The sequence below is a fragment of the Durio zibethinus genome, chromosome 9 (genome assembly GCF_047325235.1).
Source record: "Durio zibethinus cultivar Kanyao isolate XHJ-2024 chromosome 9, ASM4732523v1, whole genome shotgun sequence".
NCBI classification, from domain to species: Eukaryota; Viridiplantae; Streptophyta; class Magnoliopsida; order Malvales; family Malvaceae; genus Durio; species Durio zibethinus.
In genome coordinates this window covers 28,447,038-28,468,515 of record NC_143170.1, presented here as the reverse complement: position 1 = coordinate 28,468,515, position 21,478 = coordinate 28,447,038, and the positions used below count along the sequence as shown (strand labels likewise).

Here is a 21,478-nt window from a genome sequence, read left to right as displayed (position 1 = left end):
AAAATATATATTTTAATTCTTTATTCATCTATGTTTTTGGTCAAGATATGTGCTCATATGATGGTTAGTTCAACTTGACCTTAATACTTGTGATTTGAAAATGCTTAAATTGTTTATTTCTTAATTTGTAAAATACTTTTGTGATATGCTTGATCTTGTGCTTAAATGTTTTATCTCTTAGTTTGTGTTTTTAAATTAATGAACTACTTGTTTTTTAAAATGATGTGCTGTTGGTTCATCTATTATTCTTGTCAAATGTGTGCTTATATGAATATGATTGAATTTTACTTGACATGCTTGCAATATGACTTGTGAGTGATTTTCTTATAATGTTTATTTTTACCGTAAGTCATTGTCATTTTAGCCTATGATTTGTATTGACATATTTATTTTTTTTAACGATGAAATTATTTTAAATTTGTTTAAATGATAAATATGTCTTCCTTGAGTTTTCAATTTTACATGGCCTAAAATTTGTGTTGACATATCTTGGTGATTTATTCAATATACATGAATATTAAATGTGTCTTCTTTATGTTCATTACTTCTAAATGATCTAGAAAAGATTCATGTTTTGTGCATTGCTTGAGAACTTTTGCTTTAGTGCTAATATTGAGGTATTTGATGTTGGATTTGATACATGACCTTTAACATAAGTTTATAAAGTATTATTGATGAAATATATCTCCCTTGTAATTGGCAACTTGTGCTTAGCGAATAATTTTTTTTACCTATAATGACTTAGAATATGGAATTCATTTTCTAACAATTGGTATAATTTTTATTAATTAATTTTCTTGATGCTTTTAATGAAAATCTTTTGTCAAAAAATTTTCTAAGTCTATGCTAGGAAAACTTGAAATGAGCATGAATGGGTCAATATTCTTTTTGAAGTTTCAAGTATAGCAAGTAAAACATCTTCATCAATCAAGTACAAGTACATCAAAGATTTGCTTAAAACATTTGGAATGAAAATTCAAAACCAAATGAGCACATCAACATAGCTTAATAAGGATAGAGGTAATTGTATTGACTCTATGCTATGTATCTATACATGCTTCTTTTGATTTTGTGTGAAAATGGGATATTGTGCTAGAACATATGAACACATTGTACAAATTAATCACCAAGTCATTTGGTAGATATAATTTTAATAGTCCTGAAAGTTTGGATTGATTAATTCACTTTCATTGATAATCATGCCTAGTTCTTAATTGTTTTGATGAGATTAATAGTTTTTTTAATGCATGAATATTTGTGTGAATCTTTGAATATGGATATGAATTGAATAAATTGATTTCTTGATCTTTCAATTACCGTGACTCATGAATTATGAACTTACATTTTTGAAATTTTATATACATGTTCAATGATTGAGTCCATTAAGATAGTATGTACTATACTGTGTCTAAAGGTTTGCATTTTTTTTTGGATATATTACTATATGTGATTTGAAATGTTTTTACATATGCTTGTATGATTTTGATTGAAATATATATTTAGATACTTGCATATGTTTAGATTAAGTTCATTGCTATGCATTAAAATAAATAGGAATATATTTGAATAATTATGTTTTCATTATTTCTTTGTTATAGCATATATGTTTATCATGCTTGAAAAATTATGCTCATATAATTCTTTGCTATAACATGATGATTGAATATTTGTTTTCAATAGGATATGCTTATGAAAGAATCCTATCATGCATGTATTGATTCAACTTTTTATATGCTTGAAATATATTGTGATCCTTGAAAGTTTGTGAACAAAATAGCTAACAATTGGTATCAAAATTGCTAAAGAATTTTTTAACTTTTATGGATATTTGTTTGTGTGCCTATCCTTGATATAGTTTGTACCTTTCATGCAAAATTGTGTGTGCCTTAAATTGATTAGTTCTTATCTAAAAATAAATCTTAGAATACAATTTTCCTTAGATAAAAATGCATTGTTTTGTGATAGCAATTGGTATGCTTTGATGATATATCTTTAACAATTGGTAACCTTAACATTTGGTATAAGCTTAAATATATGTACTTAAATTTATGTTTAATAGCTATTAATGTTTTATGTTCTAAGCACATCTACAATAACATAATTAATGAGTAGGTTGCATATCATTCATTATCCTTTACTCATAAATTTCATGTAGTAAATTTGATGACTTGTGCTAAAATGCTAAAATTGGATACATTATAATACTTTTTTGCTCTTATGTTTGAATACATGTATTTGAACTTGATTGTGAACATCACTTGATTATATGCATTCAAAAATACTCCTAATATTATTGGTATAAAGCATTTTGTCTCATGCCTTGAATTGATCTCTTTTTCTTTTGACATGACAAAAAAAGAAAGAGTTTAAGGATATTTATTCTTGTCTGCTTAGAGCAATCGGTATACAAGCTTTACTATTTGGTATAAAGAGCTTAAATAAAAAGGAAGAGAAATATTTTATGAATATATTTGTTAGTGATGCCCGTTTGTGTTTATTTTCTCATTAATATGCTCATGCTTTTTTTTGCTATGACAAAAAGGGAGAGAAATCTCATATAGACAAATCTGTTTATGCTTCACATACATATGTTTGATTGTGCTGATTTGATATATTTGAATAACATATATTTGTTGAGTTGTGGGGCTTAGATCGCATAAATTAAGAGGGAGATTTTCCATACATTGTTTAAAGAGGAGTTTTTTAAAATGTTTTTCAAAATCTTAAATGTTTCAAAGAAAATTTTTCATTAAGCAAAGTTATCTTTATATTTTGTCATATCAAAAAAAGAAAGACTGTTAGCCTTGAATTGATCCTTATTTTGAAATGAAAAAACATTAAGTTAAATAAGCTTTATTAAAATTTTGAAAAAAAATTTATTTATTACGTGTTCTTAAGTTTTATTATTTTTTATACTAAACAAATAATTTATTTTTCAAAGTATAAACAAACCTTTTTTTGTATTCATTTTTCTCAAACCAAATTTATCTTTAAAGATTATTTATTTGAGCTTAAATGAAAGTCAAATTTTTGTTTTTAAAGTGAATTTATTAATTATGGACTCAATACAATTTTGATAATATTGGTTTTGATAAATAGATTAACTTAGAAAAGTTATTTTACAAGAACAATGTTTTTCAAAATTGAACTTATTTTTTTTTATTAACTCACAAAGTTTTAATATTTGAATTTTATATAGTTGGAAAGCTCTTTAAGTCTACTTTCTAATGGATCAAACAAAATCCAAATCCAAATTTTTTAAGAAATGATTTTGAATTTTTACTAAATACTATGCAGCTGTCTAAAAATTGCATAAGGCATAGTTTTGAAAATTCACTATAATTCGAAGTAATGAATTAGATGATGAAATTTATATGGATAGAAAGCCTTTAAGTCTAGTTTATAAATCTTCAAATGGTTTTTGATTTGAAATTGTATAACTCAAGATATGATTAAATTGGTGAGTAAAGTGCAAAACAAAAAATAACCAGTGTCGCTGTTCATCCAAAATCATTTAGTATGCAAAATCTGGCTGACCCAATCAATTGGGTACCAAAACGAATCGATCCCCTTTGCTATAATGGTCAAAAATTGAGTGAAATTCAAGAATCAATCGATACTCTATCAATACCAATCAATCCCTTCATCCTAAATAAGCTCCAACAGCTAGTTTCAAAGGCAGAAAATATGGTTTTTAATTTCCCAAGCTTTCCCAATGGCTATTTCCTCAATTCCTCTATAAATTGGGCATTTCAACACACCAAAAAGGTTGATGATTCAAGAGAGCAAGATCAAATAAGTCATATATTCATTCTCTTAAAGAAATCAAGAGTTTTAGAGCTTTAAAGTTTATATCTTTGTATTTGTTGTTTCCAAATCATTGTTGTTGTTCATTCATCAAATTTCTTTGTACTTCATTCAGCAAACACTTAACCTTGAGAGGTATTTTAGTTTGCAAAAATCATTTGCGTTGTTTTGTAATTAAGAGGTGAGGTATCCTTTTAATTATGTAAGAGTAGAGGTTTCTATCTTAATCCTTAAAAAGAAAAATATAGGGTTCTATTCTCAATTCAAGATTAGTGGATTGAAGCCTTGTTGTGGACAACCAAGAGGGAAGACGTAGGTGCATTTTGGAAAAGGACCAAACCTCTATAAGTCCTTGTGTTTGATTTCTCTCTCCCTATCTTTTTACTTTGATTATAGTTTATATTTACTTCAAGTTCATCAATTTGTTGTTATTTGCATCATATTTTGATATTTGTTTTAATCTTCCATTGAATTATATTGAAATTTATTTTTGGGAAAGAATTTGGAGAAATCCAATTCATCCCCCTCTTAGATCACCATATCACCTAAAAAGCTAACAATTCTTTTAAGACCTCAAGCACTACCAACTCTCCTAAAAGCAATTGTTGCTAGGAAGGTGCATACCCTAGCCTTATAGTGTATTCAGCACACACAAGCACACATGACGTTTGAGCACATAGAGTTAATGGACACAGTCAACCTTCGATTTGCTGACAAGTTCTTTCTTCTTATTGGTGTATTTTAGGAAATATGAATGAAAAAGAGAATTCATACCTTTTTAAAGAAGAATAACTTTGTAATACCAAACTTAGGTTGTTTTCTTTTCTATTTTAATACTTGTTAGGCATATAAATTCTAATTTTTTTCTTTATGGTTTCCTTGGTACTTTATGCATGTAGGCTACAAATAGAAAGTAAATATTTTGTTTTAAAAAAATTTTGAATTCTCAAAAAATAAAATTTGTTTATGATGAAAATTGGTTTAAATAGAGTGCACCTGATCATTTGTAAGATGAAAGATGGTGAAATGAACTTAATCTTAGAACTAAACATTGAAATAAATTGAAATCATAAATGAATCAATATAAGAAAGGAAAATGACACTAAAGCAACTATCAAAATGCATACTAAAAGTGTTCAAATATTCATAGATAGATATGATTGACAGTTCTAAAATTAAGATTCAAACCCAGATATGCATATTTAAATTATAGTTATCATTCAAAAATTAAAAATATTTTACAATTAAATAATTATTTATTATTATCCTAATATTTTGAATCAACCTAAATCCAAATCTAAAAAAAATCATAGACAAGCCCAAGTTAAGTCCACGGATGAGTTTCAGGCTTTCAACAAATTAGATAGCATAATGGTATAAACCGCAGAACACCCGACCAAAAAGCTCGAAACCCTGCGCCTTCCACATGGCTACTGCATGGTTAATTTTTGCACCTGAAGCACCACGGAATAGTTGCAACCTTTTTTGCCTAGTATAAACTTGGCTTGCCGTTCATATCCTCTTATTTGTAAAGATTCAAAAGTAAAACGAATCCAAGTCTCTCTTCCACGCATAAAATATTTGTTCGCCACAAAATTTCCATTTCCATGATTCTTGGCTAAATGAATTTGGCATCTTTTACTTTCTGGTTCCAGTAATCTGTTGCTCCCAATGCTCTTAGAGCCTATCTTGTAGAGTTAATCTTTGCATTCTTTTATGTGTTTGTAGTTGTTGGTTCAGCCATGGCTTAACATTAGTGCTTTTAATTGCCTGTTTTACTTTCCCGAGGTTTTTCCAAAACATTGGAAAAAATGATTTCCAACTTGTCATTTGCCAAGGAAAGTGACGTAAGACTTGGCAACAGATCTATCTTGCCTGGTGTTAGTTGCCATTGCAAACAACTTTGCATTGTCCTCGTCAGTATACAATGCTGCAAACATCTCTGGTGGACATATGTAGCCGGCCGTCACCTTTGGCTTGGCAATTGGAGGCCATATTAGTGTCCTAACTGCTCTGTTTTACTGGGTTTCTCTGATGTTGGCCTTTGTCATGGCTTGCCTTTTGTTGAAGGTCACTACTGTTTCACAGGTATGGAATGACTGTTTCATCTGTTGCATATGCAATTCAATTACTGAAGATTAGAAAAAAAGTGTTGCTACGAAAGTTTATGGGAATCCACTTCTATCACGATTGTTAACTGTTAGTAGTTTAGAATATAGTGCATCTCGTATTTAATAGAAGGATTTAATTATTGATGAATAAAATTAATTTTTGTACTAATTTTATTCATATTTTAAAATAATTATGTTTAAACAAAAACAATTATCATATGATAAATGATTATAATTATTTGAATATAAATAGATTATTATTCATAAAGGTCATGATTATTTAGAAAGTTATAACCATCTAAATAGAAGTTTATGTCTGTTCATTCATTATAAATAAATTTTTTAATATAACAATTTTCACTGCTTCGATTAGAGAGTTTAAGGCTTTATTGTATCCTAAATACATAATTGCCTTTAAGAAAGTGTTCTTCACGCCTCAAAGCCAAAATTCTTTTCTATTATTTTTCTTCTCTTATTTAATTTTTTCTAATAATTTAAAGACAATTATAAAAAATTTGTATTTTGCATGGCGAAGATACAAGGAAAAGAAATAGGCATGATTTGAAGATCAATATCAGAGAAGATTCAAGGTGTCAAAGGATAAATGTTTCTATGGACCAAAATGTTAATTTTCATAAAAATCTTCATTAGTGGTATGTATTTTATTTTTTGCATAATTGTGGGTAAAAAGATTAACTGAATGAGATAAACACTTTAATAATTTATTTCATTAGTATGTAAAGTCAAAACATAATATGCAAAATATTGATTACTTTGCATAGGTTTATGCATATACTGAAATTGACTCCACATTTGGGTTTAATGAATTATATTATATTTATTTGAAAAATTGAAGCTTATAAAGACAGATGAGAAATAGCCTGAAAACATAAAAGACAAAGACATGAATTGATTTACGATTAAAAAAATTATCACTTGTTATCAAGTACTAAATTAAATTAGGTTTCAATGGAATGGCTGATTGTTTAATTATCATATCTTAGTTATATATATAATAGGCAAATTATCCCATAGTTTCTATGAAAGTGATCAAAAATGGGTAAAGGAATTTACAATGAGAAATTAGATGCAAGTATAGAATACATGCAAAAAATAAGATTTGGCTACAAAATTAATTTTATTATTAAATCATGGTATCAAAATTGAGATAATAAGTTGAGTCCCGCTATTTGTATGATTCTATCTTTGTTGATCATTTGTAAATCAAATGTTGATATATATATTTTTTTAAAAAAATTATTATTGGTTCAATTTTTGACTAGTGTTTAATTTTCATGAAAACCAATTAAAATTAAATTGATATATGTGAAATATTATTATTAAGATATGGTGTTTCATGGATTAATTGGTGGACAATAAACCAAATAATGATTATTATCATAAATATGGGCTGAATGACATGTATTTTGCCTAATGGGTGTAATGCACTAGCAGTGATTTTACAAAATAAAATTTTATTGTGAACAATCATAAAGTGGAAATCATAAAAAGCCATTAAAGAGTTAATCAATGGTTATAATAAAAAGAATTGTTGCTTTTCGCATATGGGATATTGATTAAACAAATTAAAAAATATTGAAGCATTTATTGGTTACTAGCATTTTGATGGATGCTTATCAATGTCTAATTAGGCATGTTTATAAATTAGAAAAGAACATGCAAATTTAATGTTTCAAAGGCACCAATACATGCATGTGCTTAATTTTATTTTGTTAGGCATGGAGAACATTGGTACAGTTTACCATATATTATGAAAATGAACTAAATGGGATAAAATTTTCTTTCTTATACATATAAGAAAGATATGGACTATGGAGATTGAATGCCATCATCCAATTAATACATTATTAGTTAAAGACAATGAAGGTATTTTTGCTTCTTGTACCCGAAAAAATGGCCATTTGCAGGCTGTTAAAATGAAAAGTGAACAAGTTTATGAGGTTTTCAATAGTTTCATGACAATGGTAAGGATGTGGCTGGTTATATACCATATTAACACATGGGCTTAGATAATAATATTGGTTTGTGAAAGCCGTAAACCTTAGAGTTAGCCAATCAATGATTTAACAAATGCAAATTCATCACAAATTTTTGCATGAAATATGAGTAGAACTCATATTATAATTATTTTTTATACTATTTTATGAAAATGATTCTTTAGATTCATGTTTTATGACTTGCATTGATATGGTGATCTAGCTATGAACATATTGGTCACAAAATGATTGTAAAAGTATTTGAAATTGGAGTTAAATATGTTATAGACTCTTATTATATATAGGTATATTGGTCCTATGAGTAAAGTTTGAATTTATTATATATCCAAAAATGTTTTGACCAATTAAAAGTGGTGAATAATAGAGATACATAGGCTACATACTGGTGGAGAAAAAAAGTTCTTATAAAATTTTGAAATCAAGTTTAAAGGTCTCAATAATCATGAACTTGGAATTGGCCACTAGGCAATTACTATATGCATTGAAAACTCATGATAAAATTTAAGATAGTTGATTTTCACTAAAAGCCATCATTATAAATGAGATAATTTTAATTGCCAAATCTACATCATTTGTAGGTATGAGGTGGACTATTATGGTTGGCTTAAAATAGCCATAAGCCAAAATTGATGCCACAATCTTGATCACATTGTCGCAATTTTTATTATATATATATGCTCTAATTCATGGATTATACAAATGATTTATCATCTATGATTTCATATAGTGAAAATTTTAAAGTGTATTTACTTTAGAAGCCATGAATGATTCAAAGATATTGTGAATTTGAAAACTTTTTATAATAGCAAAAAGAATGCTATTTGATCCATTTAGATGATGAAAATGGTGTTGTTCATGGTAATAAAAAATTATTAATAGTATCCATAATGAAATAGATTCATATAAATATTTATGAATTGACATAAAAGTCTTAAAAAGGAGACTATAAAAGCATATTTATATATGAAATCTACTTATTGATGTAAACTCTTATATTAAATTAAAATATAAAAGTTTTGAAACTTTTATTGAAATATTAAGATATCAACTAATTATCTTTCACTAAGGGTGGATTTGGAGACCTCTTACTTAAAAAAAAATAAAAAACCACCAAATAGTGAAAAGATAAATGAAATGACAACTTGATTAAGTATATATGATATCTTGATACTTGAATGAGATATTCTTTAATAAAAGAATGCATACTTGCATATGGTGGGGGTGATAAGAATCAAAAGAAATAAAAATTAGCACCATAGTGTTGTAAGATTTTAGTATAATTTTATGAGCAAATTATACAAACTAATAAGTTTAAACACTTATTAAAGTAAAATCATAAAAAGGCTCTTAAAAATCTTAAAAGGACTAAAATCGTTTGGTTTATTCATTGAGTTTATTCAATTGTACTAAAAGTATAATTATAATAAAAATGTATAAAAATATGGAAATAGAATAGTTGAAATTAATAAATAAAGTTGTGGCCACATCCAAAACTAACTAATTCTTAAAATGATAAGAATGAGGCAACAATGTTTGGAGCATATAAATGATATGCAAAATGAAAAGTTTAGACATATTAGTTTGAAGTGATTATATTAGAGATTCAATCTCAAGTGGGGGTAATTATCATAAAAAAAATTGAATTTCAAAATATTTGGTTAGTAGTACTACAAGTAGAATGGATTTAAACCCTTACTATTAGACACCAATAATGGAACCAAACTTTGAATTAGTAACCTTTAATTACAAAATTTAATGGGTAAAAACAAATTGCTGTTATGTGTCTGTTAAATACTAATAAAATCCATTCAAATTTTAGAAACTAGTGTGATCCATTGCGTGGGAAAAATTAGTTTTTATACTCTTAATGGAGTTTTAAATATCTAAAGCAATGGAGATATAATGGAAACTCTACATATATAAATATAGAAGTAGTGCCACTTCAATAAGAAGAATTGGAATATCTTTTGTAAATATTTATGAATAGGATAAACACATGGCCATAATAGTACTAAAACCGGTTATAAACCTTTGATAGAAAAATAAATAAGTATTATGTATGTTATATATTCAATTCTAACACTCAAAGTTAAGGTTTAATCTGCGGATACCATCAACTTTGTTAGAATTCTAAGATATATATGCTAATTAAAAGTTTAAATCGAGAGATACCTTTTTGTATTCATAACATTTACTTGTGTGAAAGGTAAAAATTAAGCACCAACATTCTAAACTAGTAGGGGATTGTTGGTAGTTTAAAATGTGGTGCATCCCATAAAGGTCATGATTATACAAAAATTCATAATCATATGAATAGAAGTTTATGTCTATTCATTCATTATAAATAAATTTTTCAATATAACTATTTTTATTACTTTTGATTGGAGACTTTGAGGCTTTATTGTATCCTAAAAACATAATTGCCTTTAAAAAAATGTTCTTCATGCTTCAAAGCCAAAATTCTTTTATATTATTTCTCGTTTCTTATTTATTTTTTCTAACATTAACTTCACTTACAAGCACAGATTATTCTCTTGTTCTGTTTTTCGTTACCTTTAAATAGTAAACTTTGCAGCAAGAAAACTGCAATACAACTTTCAACTTTGTTTAATTTATTTAACACTATGTTTGATTGGACAACAGAGAAAAGAGGATAAAACAGAGGAAAGTTATTGTTATATTTGCTACAAATGATGGAAAATGAAAGAAACGCAAGTATAGAATAAAACAGAACAATTAGTTCAAATTCCATGATAGTTTTCTTTTCATTTTTCTCTGATTTATGAAATATTGGATTTCTTGGATGTAAAGTTGCATAAATCTATTCATTTTCCTTTCCATTTTTTTTTTAATGAAAAATTAGTGATATTTTTTTGTCCTCATCTTTGCTTCGAACTATTTCATTCCTTCATCTTTTTCTTCCAAAGAACAACAATGTTTTACAGAAATCATAGTTAAAAAAAAAAAGAGATAAATGATTTTGCCCTTCTTTCTTAAGAAGCTTTACAACAACAATCAAATTCAAAGATTTGTGCTAAAAGTTTTTGGAAGGTTTCTGACTTCGAAGGAAAGCAAATTTATTTAAAAGTGCCTATAATTTTTACAGCATGTCCCAACTTATACGATTGCAAATGAAATGACTGGATTCGGAGCATTCATGTTGGAAGGTGTGCTTGCATTCACATTGGTATACACCATTTATGCTGCTGGTGACCCTAGAGCTCGTCCATTTGGGACCGTTGAACCCTTGGCAGTAGGATTGACGGTAGGAGCCATGGTCTTAGCAGCAGGTCAGTTCTCTGGAAGGTCAATGAACCCTGCATTGGCCCTGGGGTCTGCTGTCATTGCTTGTCACTTAAAAAACCAAGCAATTTACTGGGTTGGACCCCTCATTGGAGCCGCAGTTGCTGGGCTTCTATATGACATTGTTGTGTTCCTAGGTGAAGCATCAATTTCTAGAACTGGGGTTTAACCCTTTTTCCTCCTGTGCTAATTTGTTTTTTTAATTCTCTTTTAGGCCAGCAAGTTCCGTTGGGATTGGGCTTAAAGTCAACCATTTAAGACTTGGATTCAATCTATATCGTTTCGTTTCTTTTCTGGCTTTAAGATTGATTATGGGAAATTTCTTTTGACACAATAAATAAGCTGTGATAAGCCTTCTGACTTGCGAGTTGGGTGAGAAGCCAAGAGTTAACTTATACCCCATATAAGCAAATCATTCCATTGCCATTGAAAAGCAGAACTAGAGAACAAGAATGAAAAGAAAAGGCCTCATGAAACTATGCCTAATTACCAAGAAAAGTATCTCTCTCTTACTCTCTTTCTAGTTTTTTTGGTATTGTTTTCTTCCTGGCATGGCAATTCTACCCAAGTAGAGAAACTGAGGCCTTGCTCAAATGGGAAGAAAGCCTTGGAAATCAGTCTATTCTCCAGTCATGGGTCACTCCAACTCCTGCCAACGATACTACTCAGAGTCCATGCAAATGGCGTGGAATAACCTGCAACAATCCAGGAAACATAATTGAAATAAATCTTGCAAACACAGGTCTGAGAGGTACCATTGAAAACTTAGATTTTTCTTCCTTTCCACACCACCTCGGCTTGATCGTAAAGTAAACCAGCTCACAGGATAAATACCTTTCAACATTGGTTTGCTTTCAAAACTCCAGTTCCTTGATTTTTCCACAAATTCTTTTAACAGCCAGCTTCCTATCTCTCTTGCCAATCTCATTCAAGTTTATGAGCTTGATATTTCACGAAACAACATAACGGGTGAATTGTACCCGTCTTTATTCCCCGATGGAACTAGTTGATCGAAAACTGGCCTCATTTGTCTCAAATTTTCTCCTTCTAGATACTTTAATAAGTGGCAGAATTTCTAATGAGATGGGGAATTTGAAACATCTTTCTTTGCTAGCTCTAGATGGGAGTCATTTCTATGGTCCTATCCTTCCATTTTTTAGGTAATTTAGTTTAACTGTTCTATAGCTTTCCAGTCTTCAACTTTCAGTAAACATTCCTGTTAGTTTTGGAACTTTAGGCAAGTTAACTGTTCTGTATTTGCACATAAACCACTTAGCTGGTCTTGTACCGGATGAGTTGGGAAATCTTTCATCATTAGTAGTTCTACATCTGGCTGTCAACAACTTTAGTGGTAACTTACCATCACAAGTTTGTGGAGGTGGAAAGCTTGTCAATTTCAGTGCCTCCTTCAGTAACTTCTCAGGTCCCATCCCGAAGAGCCCGAAGAATTGCAAGACCTTGTACAGAGTTCAGCTTGAATATAATTAACTTACAAGAAACATTGCCCAAGATTTTGGTGTGTACCCAAACCTCACATATAATGACTTGAGTTACAACAAACGGAGTGGTGAGCTCTCATCAAATTAGGGAGAATGTCGGAATTTAAGAAAGCTGCTAGTAATATGATAGGAGGTACATGTTGGGAAATCAACATGGACACATAGCACATACACACAAAATAGCAAGCTCAAATCAAGAATAATAACACACAAATATATTTGTTTCGGTCCAACTCTAGATGGCCTACTCCAAATCTAATTTACTAACAAATAAATCTTTACAACTATGAGACTTTTGAAATGAGAAAAGTCATAAAAAACTCCTTACTTAAAACTTAACCCAAAACCCAATTATACCCTTTTAATAGCCTACTCACCTAGCTATTCTTTTGATATCTAACTATTTGGGATTACCAAACGAAAACTAAAACATCTTATTTATAAGGGTGAAACCCCTTATACCTTTACTAAACTCCCGATGTGGGATATAAAACAAACTCAAACTCACTTAACTTTCGATGTGAGATTATGAAATTCAAGGCAAATCCCAACAAATTCTCCCTTGACTTGAATCTCCAAACATTTCAATAGTATCTACAAAGCTGATATGCTTGCTTGCCCTTCTTCTTTTTCTTCATTGCAGGAATCTCAACAATTGAGCCTCCACCAAGCATGTACAAGTGATTTTTGATCGTATTCCCTTGTAGAATCACACAACCATTCTTGTACACTTTTAACCAATCATTACTACCATATGTGTACCCCTAAGAAGCTAACTCACCCAAAGCAATTAAATTGTAGTTACAACTTGGTACATACTTTACAGGATAAAGAATCCTAGCAATACCTTTGTGAGATCAAAGGCAAACACTCCCAATGCCTTGAATCTACACGTTTTTATTATTGGCAACCATAGTATCTGCATGCTTCTCATCTATTCTAACTCCACCAAGAAACTCTTATCATTGCAAACATGAAATGTACCAGCTGAATCCAAAACCTAACCTTTATCATCTTTCAAAGTCTGAATCTCATCTATACAAGTTGTTAAAATAACATCATTATCATCAGACACAACAACAGCAGTATCACTTTTTCTTTCATTCGATTTTTTTCATCATTAGCCTTTTTGAAAATAGTCATATTCTTTCTCAACTTCTTACAATGCACTTGGATATATCCTTTTTCACCACAATAATAACATTCTATGTCATTATAATATTTGTCTCTTGACTTGGATCTCCTTTTTTATCCATTAATCTTCTTTTGAGTCCTCCTTCGATCAAAACTCTTTACAGTTAATGTACTCTTTCCTATTTGTGTTCCCATAAACCTTTCGTTCTTATGCAACAGAGTAGTCACATTTATCCAACTTCAAAGTAGATCTACCCACTGTCATAACGTATAGATCTGAGGGATCTATTGCTAGATATTGGCTTTAGGAGTCGCTACCAATCTTTTTTGTTTAGGTGTGATTAGGCCACCTAAGGAATCTATCCTCTTAAGAAGCACCTAAGCTTGACTAAGAGTCTTTAAAAAATAGGTTCGGGTTTATTAACCAGAACAGGGTTCAGGAGTTCGGTTATGAGTGAGGAAGGTTATAGCACCTTCACAATGCCCATCGAAAGATAGTACCAGCTCAAATTCATGTTATCCAATAAGCCTAAAAAAATTTACCAAGCAATTAATTATTGAAAATTATTCTTAATTGACTCCAATATTTTTGGCAGAAAAACAAGAAAATTTCTTCACCTCAAGAGTATACAAGAAAACTACTATTTCACTTGCATAAGCTCCATCGTTGGATTATTTGACATTAAAAAAAATTCAAGAAAAGAAAGAAAAAAAGAATAAAATAAAAAAAAGAATAATGATTCAACTTTTGATATAAATTCTTTTCTTTTCATAAAAAAAAAAAAAAAACTCATTGCTTTTATACAAGAAAAATTGATACTTTCAACTTTTCCTTAAAATACTTTTCTTGATAATTTTATTTTTAAGAAAAATTGATAGTTCCAACTTTTCCTCAAAATGTATTTTTTTTGAAATTTTAATCTCAAGAAAAATTGATACTTTCAACTTTTTCTCAAAATATTTTTTTTAAGTTTTAATTTCAAGGAAATTTGATATTTTCAACTTTTCCTTAAAATACCTTTCTTGATAATTTTTATTTTAAAAATTTTATTTTTAAGGGAAATTGATACTTTCAACTTTTCCTTAAAATGTTTCTTTTTTATAATTTTTATTTTTAAGAAAAATTGGTACTTCTAACTTTTTCTCAAAAATATTTCTTTTTGAAAAATTTTTATTATTTTATTTTATTTTATTTTTATTAAATGAAAACATGCAAAAAAAAAAAACTCCTAAAAATAAATAACACATAAAAAAATAAATAAAATATAAAAAATGAACGGCTCGACTCGACTCCAGACACAAAGAATGGTTCGAAAGATGCGACTTGACGGTTCGGTTCGGCTTAGGTCGCCTACTCGAAAACATACGGATCTTAGTCCCTTCTTAATAGTGTATCATGGATTAGTGTTTGAAGAGTATTTTGTTAGCCTTGGAATTAATATCCACGAACATGCTAATCCTCTGGCAATATCATCTGACGAAAATCCAGCTCATAGAGAAAGTGCACATGGTCCTGGATCTGGAAGCACCGTTATTTGCTGGTGACTTATGGCAAGATGTGAAATGTTCTGAAATTTGAGTTACAACTCAAATCTAACTTAGGCCCACCTAAGCTAAAAAGTGGGCTTGGAGTTCTCGGCTTCAAATTGTGGGGTCTTGAGTCTGCCTCAAGTTACACTCAAAATTTGAGTTTTTTGAACTTAGACTAGATCTTCAAGTTCTAAAACATTTTTACAAGATCCTTCCCCTTTCTTTATTCTTTATTGCAAAAGGATAAAGCCCAACATCTTATTTCAGCAACACAGCTCTCAATTTAGTTTTTGTCTCTTTCTTTTTGCCGACAAGTTGCTATTTCCCTTTCTATTTTCTCCGCAAATGCAAGCACAAAGACCATTCTATCACTTCTCGAAATTCCTAATCCTAGCTACTCGGACCATTGAAAAACTCCTCCAATCCTTTCCCTTTCCTTTGCCGTTTAAAAGAATTCCAAAAGGTGCCTAACTAAAAGTGAATCCCAAACCGAAAACCCACTGCTAGAAGAAAATCTTTTGTTTTCGTCTTTCAGTTGTTGTCAATTGTTGATTCTATCTCTATGGCTATTTTTGATGCGTGACTCTGCCCTAGAAAGTAGCGGGTATGAACTCAGGAATCCCCTTCCTTGCTTTGTCGATCACCATATTCCCAAGGTATGTTCTTTTTCTTGTTTCTGACTTTTCCTCACCCGATTGAAGACCCAAAACCTTCTGAATGAGAGCAAACGAAGCCCAAAAAAATTGCTTCCTTGTTTCTGACTTTGCTTTATTGTTTTCTTTACCTTGTTAGCTTTCATTGTCAGCAGTGAACGACCTTTTGGCAGTAGATAGGTGATGAAGCTGGATTCCTTTTGGGCTTCTGGGTGGTGGTCGTAGTTACAGTAGCTTCTGGGTTGTGGGGCTGTTACTGTTAGGCTAGTGAATTCCCTAATTATTGGTCGGGATTGATTTTAAGACCCTAGTTGAGTATGCTGGGTGCTGCTTTGGTTCTACTTTGGTGGGTTTGCAGTTAGCGGAGTGATTTTGCCTAGCTTTTGATTTTTGGTTCCCTCAAATTTTTTATGTACTTGCTATGTGTTTCGAACTGCTGGGTATTTGGTGAATTATTGGTTATGGTAGAGCCTAGCGGAATTGGTGGTGGCCTTGGATCGATTGATGGTGACAGTGTGACGTGAAAAATAGTTTTCAACTTGGCAATGGTGTTGGCTTTTGGATGTTTGCTTGTGATCTCGTGTGAAAGTTTTTTTTTCTTTTTTTTTGCAGCTGGATGAAAATTAGGCACCCAGAACTTGTATCCGGGGCTGAAATTAGATTGGTTTTGAGGTTCTGTTTGGGACTTGGTTTTAGGGTCGGTATTGTGGATGTTGGTGGTGATGGTTGATAACTATGGAAATTTGGCTGACTAATGTTGGTAGGGGTGAATTGGTGAAGACAGTGATCAAGAATTGTGGTGACTCGATCACTTGCCCCCTTCTCTTTGTGTTTTTGTCCCTATATATATAATGAAAATCCAGAAGAATTTCCACTTATCCGTGACTTCCTCTTCAACCTTTATCTTGTAGAGATCAAGTCCTTCCACCATTCTGCCACTCCAACCACGGTCAAATTTATTATCTCCTAAAAAAACTACTGATAAATTCAATAAATAAGTAGATAAATCAACAAAAAAAATTAAAGATAAATAAGAAACCAAAAAATAATAAAATAAAATAAAAATGAAAATGAAAGAAAAGAAAGAAAGAAAAAATGGCTAATTGGGTCTAATACCCTGGCCCTATTAAGCTAAGTCCAATTAGTTTGGACTTAGGCCTGGATCTTGTTGGATCAGACCCAATAAGCTTAAGTCCAAATTAATTAGAGTGTTTACACCCATCAACAAAGTTTAAACTAAAAGTTTATAGGACTTATGTAAAGATGATAACAAAATTAAAACTTTTTTTTATCTTTTAACTCATCAGCATAAATAGTCAGAAATTGAGAAATCAATTTATTAAACTTATTCAGGTGATTATGAAGATTCGTACATTCTTTTATTTTCAGAGAATATAGATTCATCTTCAAACATAATCGGTTAGTCAATGACTTCGATGCATAAATACTCTTAAGCTTTTTTCACAAACTTTTTCAAGTACTCTCAATTAACATAGTATACTTTACCTCTGGGGCTAGTGCTAATCTAATAGTACTAATAATTTTTTTTTGAATTTCATTCCAATTACAGTCGGACATTCCTTCAGGCTTACTATTTTCTAATGCTTCATCTAACTCTTGTTGTACTAACATATCTTGAATCGTATTTTGTCATAACATGAAATTACTCTTTCCATCAAATAATAAAATTTCAAACATGGGCATAAGCATACTAAACATACATTCTTTAGACATTTTGAAATACTTGTTTCACAATCTTTTGAGCCTACCTCTTCTTCCTACAAACCTTAAACCTCACTCTGATATCACTTATTGGAGATCATCACAGCTTTGATAACACTTGTTAGGAAATCAACATGCATACGCAGTACCCACATACAAAATAGTAAGCTCAAATCAAGAATAAGAACACACAAATATATTTGTTTCAGTTTAATTCAAAATGGTATACTCTAAACCTAATCCATTAACAAATAAATCTTTATAATTATGAGACTTTTGGAATGAAAAAAGTCACTAAAAACTCTTTACTCAAAACTTAACTTAAAACCCAATTATACCCTTTTAATAGCTTACTCATCTAGCTATTCTCTTGGTGTCTAACTATTTAGGATTACTAAATGAAAACCCAAACATCTTATTTATAAGGGTAAAACTCCTTATGCTTTTACTAAACTCTTGATATGGGATATAAAACAAACTTAAACTCACTTAACTCTTGGTGTGAGATTATGAGATTCAAGATAAATCCTAATAGTATGATCCGAAATGAAATTAATCAGTTGAACCAATTAGTGGAGCTTGACCTTTCTTCCAATCAACTTTCAACAATCATTCCTTCACAAGTTGGAAAATTATCGAAATTGTTTTCCTTAAGCCTGGATGATAACAAGCTTTCAGGTCAAAAACTTGCAAGAATTGGAAGACTATCAAATTTGCAATCTCTAGATCTCTAGACAAATAGACTCAGCGGGCCAATTCCACATGAATTAGGGGACTATTCCAAGCTACAAAATTTATGTTTGAATGAAAACCGCTTGAATGGCACAATTTCATATCAAATTGGTAATCTTGAGCCTTACAAGATTTACAAGATTTTAGTTATAATTCACTTTATGAAGAGATACCATGACAATTTAGGAAGCTTACAAATTTGGAAAACTTAAACCTATCCCACAACAATCTTTTTGGTGAAATTCTTTCTTCGCTTAGCAATCTTTGGAGCTTGGTGTTTGTTAATCTTTCATACAACAACTTAGAGGGTCCTTTTTCGAACAACAACTTCTTTCAATTAGCTCAATAAGAGGTTTTTAGAAACAACAAAGATTTATGCAATGAAAGACAAGTTTTAAAACCCTGTAGTGCCACATCTACAAAGAAGAACAGTGGAAGTGATAAGAACAAGATTTTTGTTATTGTTGTTGCATCTTTGGCAAGTACATCAATCTTTGTAATGGTTTGTATATGGATTTTAGCATTTCTTCATCAGAGATTATTAAATCAGTCCAAACTTGAAGGCATACCGATAAGAGAAAATATTTTCTCAACCTGGTAGTTTAAAGGGAAATTCATGTACAAAGACATCCTTGAAGCTACAAATTGTTAGAAAATTTTAGAAAATAGAAATAAAAAGAAAGAAGAAAATATGACTTTGAGGCATGAAGAACGCTATTTTAAAGGCAATTATGCCTATAAGATACAACAAAGTCTTAAAAACTCTCTAAATCAGAAATAGTGAAATTGGTCAGGCAAAAAGATTTATTTTTAATAAATAAACAATCACCAATTAAACCAATTCAAAAAAATCATGACATTCCGTATAGTTATGTTTTCTTGTTTAAATAAATTTTATTTAAATAGTTATATTTTTTTATTCAGATATGTTTACTCGGACCATCATGTTTTTCTCTATTCAAATATGTTTATTCATAATTGTAATATTTCAAAATAAATAAAAAAATTTAAAAGATTTAAAAATTAAATCTATTTGCCAAAGTGTCCAAGTGCCTATCATTGACTTTTAAGATTGTTTGATCTACTAGGAAAACTTTTAGCAAGCCTAAATTACTTAACCCACTCCAATACTTAAAAGAGATTACTTATGCTCCAATACTTAAAAGAGATTACTTATGCTTAACTCAATTACTTAAATAGCATAAGTAATCTCTTTTAAACCACATATAAATGATCTTTTTACTCAATGTGGGACACACCACATTCTAAATTACCAACACAAAGAACTTTGATGAGACATGTTGCATAACAGTGGGAGGATTTGGAGAAGTTTACAAAGCTGAAATGGCAAATGGTCAAGCATTTGCTGTTAAAAAGTTAAGGTTTCATGGTGACATAGAGATGGAGGAGGTGAAAAGTTTCAAGAATGAGATTGCAGCCCTGACAAAGATAAGGCATCAAAACATTGTAAAGCTCTATGGATTTTGTTCTCAAAGTAGACATTTATTTTTGGTGTATGAGTTCATGGAAAGGGGAATCCTGGCTAAGATCTTGAGCAATGACATAGGAGCAAAGGAATTAGATTGGACGAGAAGGATTGGAGTTATTAAAGGGGTAGCTCATGCTCCATCGTATATGCATCATGATTGTGTTCCACCTAAAATTCATCGAGACATATCGAGAAAGAATGTCTTATTGAGCTCTGAACTCGAGGCCCGTGTATCAGATTTTGGCACTGCAAGGTTGTTGAATCCTAATTCATCCAACTGGATTGCAGTTGCAAGAACTTATGGCTTTGTTGCTCTAGGTAACCTGCATATGCACTCTCTCTTTCTCTCTTAATCTCTCCGCACTTGAGTATTCATGATCTAAGAATCCTGAGCCATATATCACTTAATCCTTAGCTGATTTCAGAAAATCCATTGTTAAAACTTCCATGCTCATAATAGTAGTAATTTTTTCAATACTCTCAAACGAATTTTTATATGGCAATGAACTGTTCTTAATTTCCAGTTTTGGCTTGAAAGCAAAAAAGGCAAAACAAGAGCATCAATATAACTTAGGGGACCATTTAGTTATATCTATATTTATTGCAAAACAAGGATGAAAATTTCCATCATCAATCAAAGAATGTTTGTTGCTGCAGAGCTTGCTTACTCCATGGCAGTCACTGAACAATGGATGTATATAGCTATGGTGTTTTGGCAATTGGCACTTGAAGTTCTGATGGCACTTAAGCTTTAAACAAGTGAATAACACTTCCTCATCAGACGAACATTAGTCCGATGATTCCTAAGTGGATGGCGGCAATACAAAATTATTTTTCCTTTTAAATTGGCTTATTTTGCTTTTTTTGTTGTTTCCTCCAAGTGTTACATTTATATGGAAATCCTTGATTGTATCAACAATTTAGCCTAATTGGTTGGCAATTGGGCTATGTGCTTCAAACGGGTTGAACATTTTTTTTTACATTTTTAATTCCACATCAAGGTGGGAAAAAGATAAAAAAAAAAAAAAAAAAGAAACTTTGGAATTGATGAATCAAAAAGGAAATGATATATAAAGCAATGCGGCATCATAAAATTAACCTTTTCCAAAAAAAAAAAAAAAGTGATAATTGGATTATTTATTGATTTGGGTCCAATAGACTATATTTTGTTTCTCCTTTTTTTTTTTTTTTTTTTTTTATGAAAGAAAAAAGAGAATTCCATTTTGTTTTTGTCGACTAAGAACTTTGGTTGGTTGGTTGGTTAATTTGCAAGAACTTCATTCTGGTTGGTGTTGCAAGTTAATTTCGTAACTTGGGTAGACCTTGGAAGCTTCGAAGGGATCCCACATTTCTGGAGATAACGTATCTTGTGGGTATGCAGAGTGAGGTGAGGTCTGTGGAAGTTGCCCAAACCCAAAGCATACGGACCTCCAACCCCAAATAAACTGCTAAACTTGGACTATATGAATTTGGAAATTTG

At 30.4% G+C, this 21,478-nt stretch overlaps 1 protein-coding gene and 1 pseudogene across 1 annotated transcript; both read left to right on the top strand.

Moving 5' to 3' along the window:
* The first annotated feature begins 5,447 nt into the window (after positions 1 to 5,447).
* On the top strand, positions 5,448 to 11,408 carry LOC111303952 (putative aquaporin TIP5-1; annotated as a pseudogene).
* Positions 11,409 to 15,053: 3,645 nt separating this feature from the next.
* On the top strand, positions 15,054 to 20,996 carry LOC111314609 (MDIS1-interacting receptor like kinase 2-like). Its single transcript, XM_022916134.2, has 3 exons — positions 15,054 to 16,058; positions 16,195 to 20,316; positions 20,656 to 20,996. Exons 2-3 carry the CDS (start codon positions 19,854 to 19,856, stop codon positions 20,751 to 20,753), a joined length of 561 nt encoding a protein of 186 aa, XP_022771869.1. The 5' UTR covers positions 15,054 to 16,058; positions 16,195 to 19,853; the 3' UTR covers positions 20,754 to 20,996.
* Positions 20,997 to 21,478: the final 482 nt, after the last annotated feature.

What these genes read in the sequence shown, in the direction of transcription:
- LOC111314609 (XM_022916134.2), top strand. Translation starts at nt 19,854, where the DNA reads ATGGCAAATGGTCAAGCATTTGCTGTTAAAAAGTTAAGGTTTCATGGT. An exon ending in TTATGGCTTTGTTGCTCTAG is followed by an intron (nt 20,317 to 20,655) that starts GTAACCTGCATA and finishes TTGTTGCTGCAG; the next exon opens with AGCTTGCTTACTCCATGGCA.